At 47.1% G+C, this 12,599-nt stretch overlaps 1 protein-coding gene across 1 annotated transcript in view; it reads left to right on the top strand.

The window, feature by feature from the left end:
• Positions 1-12,599, top strand: part of EPS8L2 (EPS8 signaling adaptor L2) — a 68,114-nt gene that overhangs the window by 50,193 nt on the left and 5,322 nt on the right. The window contains exons 11-18 of the mRNA XM_075095228.1: positions 124-212; positions 2,653-2,727; positions 3,775-3,923; positions 4,092-4,218; positions 4,610-4,725; positions 8,565-8,676; positions 9,740-9,847; positions 11,329-11,470. Of these exons, the coding sequence (XP_074951329.1) occupies positions 124-212; positions 2,653-2,727; positions 3,775-3,923; positions 4,092-4,218; positions 4,610-4,725; positions 8,565-8,676; positions 9,740-9,847; positions 11,329-11,470 (918 nt within the window). The remainder of the gene's footprint in view (positions 1-123; positions 213-2,652; positions 2,728-3,774; positions 3,924-4,091; positions 4,219-4,609; positions 4,726-8,564; positions 8,677-9,739; positions 9,848-11,328; positions 11,471-12,599) is intronic.

Here is a 12,599-nt window from a genome sequence, read left to right as displayed (position 1 = left end):
TCGGGGCATCTTGAACCTTGATTTTCAGTAGCTCTAGTCTCAGCACCCTTTACTGAAAGATGAAACTTTCCTGAAAAGGGATGCTCTAATTGAAGTGTCTTTCTTTCCACCTTCTCATAAAAGAGGGCATGCTGACTCTTCGAGCAAGACCCCCAAGCGAGGCCGAGTTCATCGACTGCTTCCAGAAAACCAAACTGGCTTTTAACCTCTTGGTAAGACACAGAGGGCAGTTTTGTCCCGTGCAATGACAGAGCTTTTTCCCAGATATCACAGTAGTAAGCATTTAAAGTGAAATTTGAACTGAAAACACTACCAAGGGACAAAGGTGTGAATTCCAGATTCTTCAAAATCCAGAACATTGTGTCACGCTTGTGCAGCTTTCTTGGGCCAAGGTGTTAAACTGAAACTAGAAGCATAAAGTCCAGGATGGGCCTGAGCAGCCAGGGTCCTTGCGATGCCTGGATCTCTTCTCAGATACAGTCCTGACTTAAAGCGTTTGTGAAGCTGTGAGCTTAGAGCGCCAAGAATTGCCATGCCCACCTTGCTGGTAGCTGTGCAAAGGCTTATAGAGAGAGCCCCGCTCTAGATATTTGCTTCTGCTTGTGGTCTTTAAAAGTCTGGGTAGTTTTCCGAGAGCTGTAGTCTTTGTTATCCTTACAAGGCATAAAACGGAGGACCGCAAACATTACAAAATAATTCAAAAGTCTTATTGACTTTAAATTGTTCTCATATGATTCTGTCTAGAGAGCGGCTGTAAAGCTGCCTCAGCCAGAGGCCTGGAAAGTCTCTGGTTAAGAATAACCGATCTCCCTCACTGCCCTGAGATCCCTGGCTCCTCCTCTCTTTCTCCCCTGGAGGAGCTGCCGTCTTAAGAAGGGGATGAAAAACAGAAGCATTTATGCTTCTTGAGATGTTCCCAGTGCTGCCAGCTATGCCTAGTGAAGTATGTGAGACCAGGAGGGTAACGAGCCAGAGGGAAATTCTCTCAGTTCTGATCAAACTTGCCCAGCAAACACAGCCTAACAAGACCCTTCCTGCAAAGCTATTAGTAAGGAAACACAGAGATTGTACACAACCTGGATGCAAGACACCAAGCTCCAACCTTTTATTTTAGAAGCAAATATGCATAATTTTTGCTTGCCTAGGACCCGAACTGAGTTTCAGAGGTGGCAGCTCTGGCCGGCAATCACTGCTCCCGCACAAACCAATCAGTCGCCCCACTAAGGCTATGCCATGCATCCCCAGAGGGATGTTAGCTTCTCTGAAGAGGCAGCTGAGGATTCTCCTTGTGTAAAGAAATCCTGGCCTGGCCGTTGTATCTCAGCCCTTTCTGACTACTGACACAACGGAGATAAATGACAGTGGAGTCAGCATGGTCGGATAAACCCTTAGTCACAGCCCAGATCTGCGCTGGAGTGAGTGTCCTACCCTGGCCGCTGCCAACCATGCAATGCAGGGAGGTGGTGGAGTCTCCATCCCTGGAGGTAGAGAAGGGTAGATGTGGTGCTTGAGGATATGGTTTAGTGGTAGACTTGGCAGTGATAGGTTAGTGGTTGGACTCGATCTTAAGGGTCTTTTCCAACCTTAACGGGCCTATGATTCTATGAATGCAGCCCCAAGCGCCCATCACAGGCTGCGGACCTGTGCACATGCTCCGGCACACAGCCCCCGAGCTCAGCCCTGCTGCTGCTCCCTGGCAGCGGTGTGCAAGTTGTTCACATGCAGGAAATTCATTCACGCGCCTGAGTGCTCCCTGCACTCAGGCCCTGGACTTCGCTGCCTGCATACCCACAAGCCCACAAAGAACAGCTGCTCTCCGGGCAAGAGGTTGGGGGCAAGTATGAAGGAGAGCGGGAAATCAGTGGCAGAGCACTGCCATGTCTGCCCCAGCACTGCTGTCACGTGCCACGTGGCTGCAAAGCCCTTGTGAAGTGCCATTTCATCACCTAATTGCCATCGGTTATTCCACACTTTCCACTCCACATTAATGTTTAATCACTGGCATTTAAAATGCCTTGCGTTTCCGTAGGGAGGAGGGAGTCTGTTTTCCATCGCAGCAATGCCAGCAGCACAGGACACAAGTAAGAGGTGAAAGGAAGCACAAACTGAAGCGGTTTCTCACCACAGTTTAGCTGATTGCTGTTAATGAAATGCAATTCTGACAGTAAAGCAATCCTCATCAGTGGCCTGGGTAGCTCTAGGTGCTGCAGGCAAGACCTTGGTGGAGATTCTTCCTTGTCAGCAATTTGCCAAGGGACCCCGCAAAACACTTGTTCTGTGGGAACCAGTGGGATTTTCAACTTTGCAAGAACCTGATGCAATAGACCCGGCCCTTGCTCACTAAAACTTTCAAAATACGCCAAGGTTTTCTGCTTCTGCTCAAAATAGCTTCAAAGGGACTGGTTTTAACAGAGTAGATACTCCACCCCCCTTAGAAATGGACACAAAATAGAAATTATCCAAAACTGAATGATTCCCACTCCCCGACCACTTACTGTTGTTCCCTGATTTTAAGTGCACTGTTGAAAGCTTCCTCACTTTTCAGGCAGTATTAACTGTGGCAAAGACCAGTGAGCAACAATCCCTCCACGTGACAGAAAAGCGAAGCCAAAATCAGGTTAGGATTAAACTGGGTTTCCTTTCTCTTTTCAGGCCAAACTGAGAAAGCACATCCAGAACCCCAGCGCTTCAGAGTTGGTGCATTTCCTATTTGGGCCGCTGGAACTGGTAAACCTGATTCACAGGTTTCACTGTGAACTCCCTTTTTATTTCTGATGTTGCTTTTGCCCTCAGAGGCAGCTAGACTATGCAGAAGAGTTAGAAGATGGCTCACAACTGGCTAAAGCTTCCTCAGTAAAGTCTAGAAGCAGCAATGCCAGTGTTTCTGGCCTGGCTTGAACTAAATACACAAACCCTAGCAAGTACGACCCTTTCCACCCCATTAACAAAGGCTTACTGTGAACACAAGTGCAAACCAGCTACGGTTCCCATCGGGAATCTGCCTGACCTCACCTTCAAGCAAACGTGGCTTGTATTTGCACTGAAAATAGGAAGCAGAAATCCCAACTTGAAAGAGAAGCCAGAAGGGACGCAGAAATACCAAGTGATTTTCCATTTTTTAAAGTGCCAGCTTGTGATATATCCCATCTCTAACAATGGCCAATTTTTAGCTCAGGCCTTGCTTTGACTCCAATAGCGAAATTCTTGTGTTCCTCTGAACTGCCCAGTCTTCTTCAATGATTTAGGTTGATGTTTCTTGAGACAACTGAGCTGATCCAAGGATTAGCTGCTGCCAACCGGAGTCAGGCCATCCATTGTCATGAAGGCTTGCCCTCTGGCTTTTGTTTTATACCTTGGAGAACTTAGTTGGGAACTATTCACCTTATTTATTTGCCTTTCCTCAATAAAATCTGCCACTCAAGTACTATCAGTGCAGATCAAAGATAACAAGGGGATGCTGAGGGGATACAGCATCCCTTTGAGGTAGCAGCAAACCCTTAATTTAGTTCATTTGTGTTGTGAAACCTCACCCTTACATAAGAAGGCACAGAGGAGAGCTTTGGAAGCGCAAGTCTAATGTGAATTAGCCCAATTTTAGAGGTACTCACTGCAGAGGGTACATTGGCTTCCCTCGGAGGGGGCAGGATTAGAGACTGCAAAGGATCAGAGCCACTGATTTTTCTGCCTTTGATTTCTGTTCCTTTGTGTTTGTGCTGGTTGGATACTTTGAACTGACATTGCCTGCAAAACCTCTCACATTTGTGTGTAATCCAGATCATCAGTAGCTGTGGTGGCCCCGAGCTTGCCAGGTCTGTCGTCAGCCCGCTTCTTTCTAAAGACACCACAGATTTCCTCAGAGGACACCTGACACCAAAAGAGATAAACCTCTGGGAGTCCCTGGGAGAGGCATGGACCAGATCCAGGTGAGGACAGAGCTGCCATCTCACCAGCTTCCCCATGCTCTTGAGAAAGGCAGACAGAATGCTTGATTTTATAGCCGTGTCAGAGGGTTAAGGATGCCCTGACGCCCCTGCTTCTCCCTGGCATGTTCCTCGTGACTCTCACCACATATTCCCCACTTCACATCCTAGAGCTGAATGGCCCCGAGAAGCAAACATCCCCACCTACATCCCCAAATTTCGCAACGGCTGGGAACCACCCATGGAAATCTTCCGCGGAGCTCCCTGGGAAATAGACATCGGACACTTGCAGGAAGAGGTCAGTCTTGTGCCCCCAGTCATCTCCCTCTTCTTTTCCCTCTCCCTCCCCTTTTCAGAGGGAGAGATGGATCTGTGGAGTTTGCGGTGGTGTGTAACATGCAGGCAGCTCAAAACTCCGCTGGATCTGGCCACTCCAGTTAAATATGGAAAGAAAGTAAGGCCAGAAAAGGGCAGCAATAATCAGCCTCACCTCCTGATCAACAGCAAATAGGATACTATACTGTAACTGAGCCCCATGGATACAGGTTTGCCTGAAGAACACTTCTTTAGCGTGCACCTCATTGTGCCCAAAAGCTTCCAGGCCATGATTCCTCTACCACTCACTCTCCTTTTCTCCAAAACAGCTTTCCCCTTCCCTGGTAACACTGACTTCAGTTTTACCTTTCCAGCTATCATCAGCCAATGGACATCCTTACCGTAACTCCTCACTCAAGCGTGGCCAGGCTGCTGATCAGACACAAGCCGTGGACGCCTTTAAACAGAACGTAACTCAGCATGTAAATAGGTAACGTACCGGCACCGCCCTGGACAACGGCGCCTCAGCTCCCACCCTGTAACCTCATAAGCACCCACCGCAACATATCATGGCACCAGAATGCTTTGGCATCCTGGCAGGTAACTCTCTGCCATTATTAGTTCAGGCTTGTTAACAAGATCAAGAGAACTCAAAGATCAGACGAGAGATTATTCATGTAAACACTGTCTGCTTTTTAATCACCAGCAGGTGTACAAGGAAATGGGTTACGTGTGTTTTCCACCACAAGAGGCAAATACATTGACTGGCTTCATTAGTCAATCAGTATGTCTTGTTTCATAACATCAGCCCACCAAAGTGATACTAAACGATCACATGCCAAAGATACCGTGCTGTGCTTTTGTTCTCCGTACATTTAGAGAAGGTAGCATCTCTCCATTCATCCTAAAGCCACCGCAGCTGGCGTAGAAAGAACTGCTTATAGGAGGAATCTGTACCAAGGCATGAGCTCATGCAAGCTTTCTGCCGTTGAAAATCACAGCGCTGGGAAAAGGCAGCCTGACTTCAGCCGCACTGCACTGAAAACATTTTAACTGAGGCAGTGCCATTTTCTTTCCCTGGAGACAGCAGCTCCTCCTTTTGCTTTCAGTCATAAGCAAAGGGAAAGACATTTATTAGAGGCAGAATAACATAAGAATGTGTTTCTCATCTTGCCCATCTCTCCATCAGGAAAGTGACCAGGGGTTGAGGTCAGAGAACTCTTCTTAATGAGATAAATCAAGAAAATGGGGGAAAAAAAACACCCCAACCCTCCCCTTTCTTCAGAAGTGTTGGAAAGTTCAGGTCCCAGCCCAGAACCAACCAGGCTTTTTTCCAAGGGAAAGATGGCTCTTTCACAATTCAACCAAACACGCTGCCCCACTGCTAGTTTTCTATCGCCAGTTACTCAGTGGTACAAAATCTTTACGAAAGTACTTGTGGTTCAACGTTTAGAGGATTTTCATCCACTTGCTTGTTTACATGGGCTTACGGCTTTGAAATTTTCTCAAGATTTCTGAGTTTCAACAAACTCTTTCCAAATTGCAATTTAATTCTCTGCCAACCTCGGCTTTGCGGTGACTTGACATGAGGTTATCAACTTCAAATCTTTAAAGACTGGAAGCCGAGACCCAGAAAAGCACTTAACCATGCACTTTTCTGTAGCCAGCTTTAGACTAGGAAAAACTTTCAAGCCAGACTGTTTTTTCATGGTTTTATGTTCTAATCTAAGAGATTTATAAGCTCCACTACTACTAGAAAAAAGTTCAAATCCACAGCAAAAGACCTTAAATCCAATTATATCAGCAAAATAACTCACTCTTCCTATTCACCCCACCAAAGGTCCTGGTGGCACCATGTAATGATGCAGATGCAGTGTTGAGTAGGGAAAGAGTTACAATAAATTCCCTTCTTCAATTCCATTTGTCTCAGTGAGGTTACAAAAACCAAGAACTTAGTTTTCATGAGAACATTTGAGACCCTCTTTAGTGACTGGTAGATAACACACATAAGGAAACATGTTAATCTGTTAGTCTCAGCACAGGCAAACTATAAATAGTAGTATCAAGGCCTGGAATACAGATTATCAGCGTGCATTTTTACCAAGGTGACCACTTCCCTGAGACACCACCCAGTCTAACTACAGTGTGGGCTCACAAAAGAGCGGATGAGGATCTCTTCTCTCCTGGGATAGGTGTTGTACCGGTTTACCTACCTTTCAGACTGTCAACAGCAAGTTTTCCTTATCAATAACATTTAATAAAAAAAAAAAAATCATCAGAGTTAATGGCACTGAAGCAGATGCTGAAGATGAGAATGTGCTTAGACGCCTTCTTCAGCCCAGAGCAGGCTTCAGCCAAGCTTTCCCAGACATTTGCCAAGGTCACAGTCCTGGGACAGACACATTTCCTGCTGTACTCATGCTTTTTTCAGGGTAGTTTGAACTAGTTTTCTAACCCAGAGACCCTATATTAACAAAAATACCCATGCATCAGTATTATTATTTACACCGGGGCCTTTGGCTGCAGAGAACTGTCATGAAAGCCCCACGCACTATTACCATAATGGGGGAAGGTCACTTGTGTAAAACCCAGGTGCGTGCAAAGTACACATTAGCCTCAAATTCCTCCAGCTGTTGCCTCTTTCCTCATGACTCATTTACCTTCTGGAATGCTATGAAAGAAGTAATTTCTACCTAACTTGGCTCTCCTCCCCCTCCCTGCCTTCAGGGCACTGCGGGGTGAGGCCACTACTCCCCTTCTTGACTGGTGGATTCAATCTGTCTGAGAGTCTGCTCCAAGCTCTTCCCCACCACAGACTGACAACTTATATATTGCACATGGCTGTAGCCAGACCAGGAGTTGTCCCAAATCAAGCGAGCTAAAGGCAGCGCTACAGCTGTAGGCATGATATCAAACCACTGAACCACTGGTTTCAACCTTTCTCAGGCCACCAAAGGATATCTAATGAAGAGAGTAAAGGAACTGAAATGAAGCATAACAGGCTTGCTTTTCAAAGGTTTTACAGATGCCTCAGAAGCAGACCACAAAGAGCCAGGTTTTCTCAGATCAAACATTTAAAATCACTGGCCAAACGCACGAACGCGGCAATGGAAGGACATCGGGCTAAAACCCATAGCTGCTAGCAGTGCTGGAAGCGCTGGCTTCACCGAGTTACACAGAAGCTGATATAAACTGGAGGAGAGCCTGACCCCCTGTTGGTATGCCCACCCTGAATACAGTACCCACAGCCTTCTGCACCGGGTAGCTGTGCAGGTTGCAAGTCGTAAGCAGAAAGACCCATAGAAGGTGCACTAAAGTAGTTTCTCCTGGCCCTTACACAGTGAGGCAAGATAATTTTTCCATAGTGCAAGCATTTTTGGAATTAAAAAATAACACTACAGCCATCCTCACCAGAGGAGAAAGAGATGAGATCTGCAAAATTTTCCTAAGCCAGGCAAAACAAAACAACAACAACAAAAAATCAAACCCCAGCCAACTATGAAAAACTAAACCATTTCAGTTGGGTCAAAGGAATGCTTTCATTGCATTTTTTCCACCATTTTCCATTTCTGATGACCTACCATATTTATTTTGCCTCTCTCTTCAAATGAAAAGTCAGTTCAACATTGAAAGCGTATATTCTTGTGTCAAACATTCCCAAGCAAAATACTCAAACCCATTCCTTTCCCCCCCAGTGTATCTTAGAACAGAAACACTCAAACTCACTTTTCCTAGGAACCTGCAGAATTCTGTTTCAGTAGCTCAGCAGTCATAGCCTGATGAAAACCACAGATTTCCAGTCAGTTCTCCCTACACTCCTTTTCAATACCCTTTCCCCAGCACCTGCTTCTCCCCTGCTCTGGCCTATGGGGCACTTGTTTCCACTTATCAGGATATGAAGGTTTCACACTTATTTTTCACAGGAGGTGCAATCAGAACATTTTGTTTGTGCTTTGTTGGCCTCCCCAGTCCTTGCTGAAGCAAAGAAGCAGCTGTCAGGGGAAGAAGTCTTTTCTTCCACCCTGAAAGCAGCAGCCTCGCAGCCCCCCAATAAGGCCACCTACCAAACCGCCCTACAGCTTTTATTTTGCCTTTTTTTTTTTTTTTGCTTTTATTTTTTCCCCAATGCAGGGCGTTTTACTAAAATGAGGGGTGAAAACCGTTTTCAAAATAGAGTAGCAAAGAGGCGCTGCCCCCTCTCAACACAAACACAAGTGTCTCTTTACCTGCACCAGCACAGTCTTCACCACTCCTCTCCTGCCAGTGAGCCTATATTGCCCTAGTTATTAGATGGGCCCCCATTAAAACTCCATTTTTTTCCTCCTGCAGGAATTTTGAGGCACAGGGAATGGCTCTGCCGAAGAGATATGCCAAAATCCGCTACGATTTCACTGCGCGAAATGCCAACGAACTCTCAGTGCTTAAGGATGAAATCCTGGAGGTAAGCGACTGTGCTTGGGGGAAAGGTGTGCCCTCCTCCCCTTTCCAGGAAAGGGAGAGAGATCTCAAGATACTGGCAAGTGCCAACTCATTTTTGCTTGGTGTTTTCTGAGCAGTAATATGAAGCTTTGCTCCAATCTAGAGCTTTACGTCTGAGCTGGAGCAGGCTGACTGTATGCATTGGGTCATTTGCCAGCTGAAACACGTCAGTCACATCTTTACTAGCAACGAGGAGGAAGGCAAACAGTACACTGTCCACCCGCTTCCTGGGCCTATGCTCGTTACTACCACTCCCCTGCAAAGGAATTATTTTCTATGAAAACATCCTTTTTCGTCACCTTTCTCTTACCGCAACACTGTTGGCAGCTGGAGAATGTAGGACGTGACTTGGTCTGCGCACTAACTGTAACAGATCTATGACCTGAAACAAAGGCTTCTGTTCAAAAATGTAGCTAGAATGAGAAACGTATGTGGGGCTTGCCAGCAAAGCTCATCCATTCTGGGAAGATTACAGAAGAAAAAAAATTAAAAATCACAGTTCTGGGTAAAAACAAGCCTGCTGAAAGGAGCAGGGAGGCAGGAGCAATAGGAGATACCTCAGCAACGGGCAGCCTCCCTGCCACATCATGGTTATGATGCAATTTTTATGTGTTATGATGTGACACATGCTCAAGTTGTACAATGGCACTCCAGCATCTTTGGCAGGATCTCTCTTGATTTAGTTTTCTAATTGCAAAAGAACCAACACAAAATCACTTTAAAAAAAAAAAAAGATAATGGAGAAACAGGCAAATTAAGTAGGAACTACTTCAGCACCCCCGATCTGTTTTGCCCCCGAAGGAGCTCTCCTGTTCATCATTAGGACAGGTTCTGATGCTTTTCAGGAAAGGCTTCAGTCCTGGATTGCAAACGAGTGCCACAGATCTATTTGCCAGCTCCTGGCCTCAATGTTGTTGTTCTGACAACTTCATGTTACTGTGTGATTTATTTCCACTCCGTGCCGTTTGTGGATGCCACAAATCTGACGCTCTCACTAGCAAACTTGGTTTTTTTCTCTCTCTCAGGTGTTGGAAGATAATAAGCAGTGGTGGAAGTTGCTCAACCGGAGTGGGCAGGCTGGTTACGTCCCTTATAACATCCTGGATGTGGTGAAACTGGAAGAGCTCGAACAGGTCTGTAGTCAAATGATATTTAATTGGTAGCCAGCTGCAGGGTATAATCAGCCTCTGAGAATAATCCCGTAATTAGACCTCCCTGGATTTCTTAGGATGCCATGCGCAAGTCGGGATGAACCCTCACAAGAGGATGAACCAGGATCCTGGGGATTCCTGAGTTTCCTATGATAAAACTCTCACATTTTGCCACCGTTACCTTCCCCCTCCCCAGACGAGGCCTATCCTTCCCATCCGTGCAGCAGCCTCATGCTTTCCCCCTGCTGCAAGACGCCAAGCCCATTGCCTGCTGCCAACAGTGCCTGGCAGGCAGGTTATGGGACAGGCGAAGGTTGAGTCCTGTGCTACGGGCAGCAGCCTGCTATGAAGTGAGACCCTAGCTCGAAGGGACACCCACACCGAGTCCAGCACCATGTCTTGCCATGCAACAGCAAAGGTCTCATGTCAAGGTATCACCAAACAGCTGCTGGCTACAGTGGCTTCAGAGTTCCACCTTTTGCCAGTGGCTTCCCCCCCCCACAAACCCCACATACTTCTCAGCCCATGGTTTACCACCTCCTCTGCTGCAAAACCCTGCTGCTTTCAGGGCTGTGCTGTGACCAGGAGAAAAGAGCTAATGCAGCCATAAAAGCAAATTTTGCCACCAAATGCTGAGACTTTTGGTAGGGATTAAATTAGGCAGTTCCCTCATCCAGCTCAGTTCAGCAGCAGGCACAAATCACTGGAGTGGAGGCAGATGGAAATACCATCTAAGTGAGTATTAAGTGAATATTGCTCTCACGCACCTTGCGTTGCAAAAATGTGGAGCTGGAGAGCTCTGAATGCCCTAACGAGGCATGGAATTGTTTCCCCCACTTCAGTATTTCACAGCTTGGGCAAAGCATAAGATGCCCCAGCAGGCCTCTAGATAAAAGCCCTGTTAGTTTAATGAAAATGTCAAAAAACTCTTTCCGGGCTGCTCTGGGCACTTGGCAGCAGTCCCACTTAACACCAAGTTACTAGAGCAGTGACGTTTTAGCTTCAGATGGGACTTCTGTCTGTTTTCTCTTCATATAAAAATCCTTTTGCTTCCCTTACTCTCCATCTCCAAGGAAGTCCTATGAGCAGTAATTTCTGCGTAGCAAAAGGCCGAAGGGCCGAGTCACGCACGTGAGAGCCATCATCCACAGCAGCAGTAAGCAAGCGTAAAGCACCGCTCCTCTGTGTGTGACGAGCGTAACATGTTTTCCAGGGGTGTAAATGCCCTTTGCCTCAGGTTCTGTTTGTTCCCACGAGACTCCCAAAATTAACTCCTTCCATGCAGCTCCACCCAAGGTCACACCAGACGCAGCCGAGCGGCCCCAGATCAGCACAGGGAGAACATGGCAATTTGTCCCTCAGTTTGCTATCGTGGGTGGGAGGCAAAAAGCTTAAGAAAATGAAAAATGGCCTAGAAAAAAAAATCCTATGCAGTTTTTTTTTTTGCCTTTCTTATCACCTAGTCTAACCAGAGGTACAAAGGAGACCCAGGCCACAGGGGATACGGACCATCCAGCCCAACTCACAAGCTACCTGCCAGCTACGCTGGGGATAAATGGGGAAGTGAAATGTTATCACGCAACTCTCCCCAGGACGCCAAAGAACGTACGTGTCCCACACCACGCTCCAGGCACCTCTTACACCGCACATGGCAGCCTCAGGCAGCCAGAGAGCTCAGCGCCGCAGCTTTGCATTTCAGCACTTAACTGAAAAGCTTCTGTGAGCGCATGCTTTTGCTTGCTCTCTGTCCCGCTGGTTTTCTTCCTATCTTTACTTTCACCATAACGGTCTCTCCACTACTGCTGGTTGTTGTGTGCATGTAACCAGAGCTACCCGAGTGCATGTTCCCTCCGCTAAGGCTCTGCACAAGGAGCGACTGTACCCTTTAGTGATAAGCAAGGGGCCAGCAGTGGTTTTGGAGGAGATGCACAGAGGAGGTTCCAGGTAGCACAACAGCCAAGAGGAGCTCCAAGGAGCTTGCTGACTCACATCACGGGCTCTCAGGTAGCCTGGGACATGCAGGGCAAAAAGGTGATCGCCCTAACCCTCCTTCCACCTTGACCTTCCTCCTCCTCCCAAGAAGAGTTTCCTGTCCCTGCCAACACGTTTAAGTGTGTCTATGCAACCACCCACATTCAGGTCACTCCATTCCTCTCACTTCCTGCCACACATGCAGTGCCCGCCTAGCCTGTTCCTTTAAGCGGTTTCAGAGAAACCCCAGCCAGCAGATCCACCAAAGGCGAGATTCACATCACTCCCTCACCCCGCGCGTGCTATGCGGGGTCACAGCACGTGAGAAGGACCAGAAGCCCTGCCCGCCTCACCCCCTTATCACACCCTGCATACACCTGTGGCAAGCTGTCTCCCAAAGGCCAAAACCGGGGTTCATCCCCTGTTCAGCTACTGCAGACTCCTGGAAGCAGGAGCCCTTTTGGGACGACGAAAAGCCCCACAATACAAGCATTGTGGACACATATCTATTAATAAAACTGAGTTATTATCCAGGCTTCAGGAGTTTCATGGAAAAAGTGATACTGGATGATGTGTCACTGGAGTCTTATGAGTGTGCTGCTCAGTCCCAGTTCATGCTTCCTGTCACTTCTATTTAGAGGCACAGCAAAAGCTGGAGCTCTGAGGATCAGCAAATTACTCATTAGAAGTAGCAGAGAGGACTGAAAAGTGGAGGCAGCAGGGCTACAGCTCAAAAACAAGACTCTGATTGTAGATACTCACA

Source organism: Phalacrocorax aristotelis, chromosome 5 (genome assembly GCF_949628215.1).
Source record: "Phalacrocorax aristotelis chromosome 5, bGulAri2.1, whole genome shotgun sequence".
In the NCBI taxonomy this organism is placed as follows: domain Eukaryota; kingdom Metazoa; phylum Chordata; class Aves; order Suliformes; family Phalacrocoracidae; genus Phalacrocorax; species Phalacrocorax aristotelis.
The sequence above is the reverse complement of the archived record's forward strand: the minus strand, read 5'-3'. Positions and strand labels throughout refer to the sequence as shown.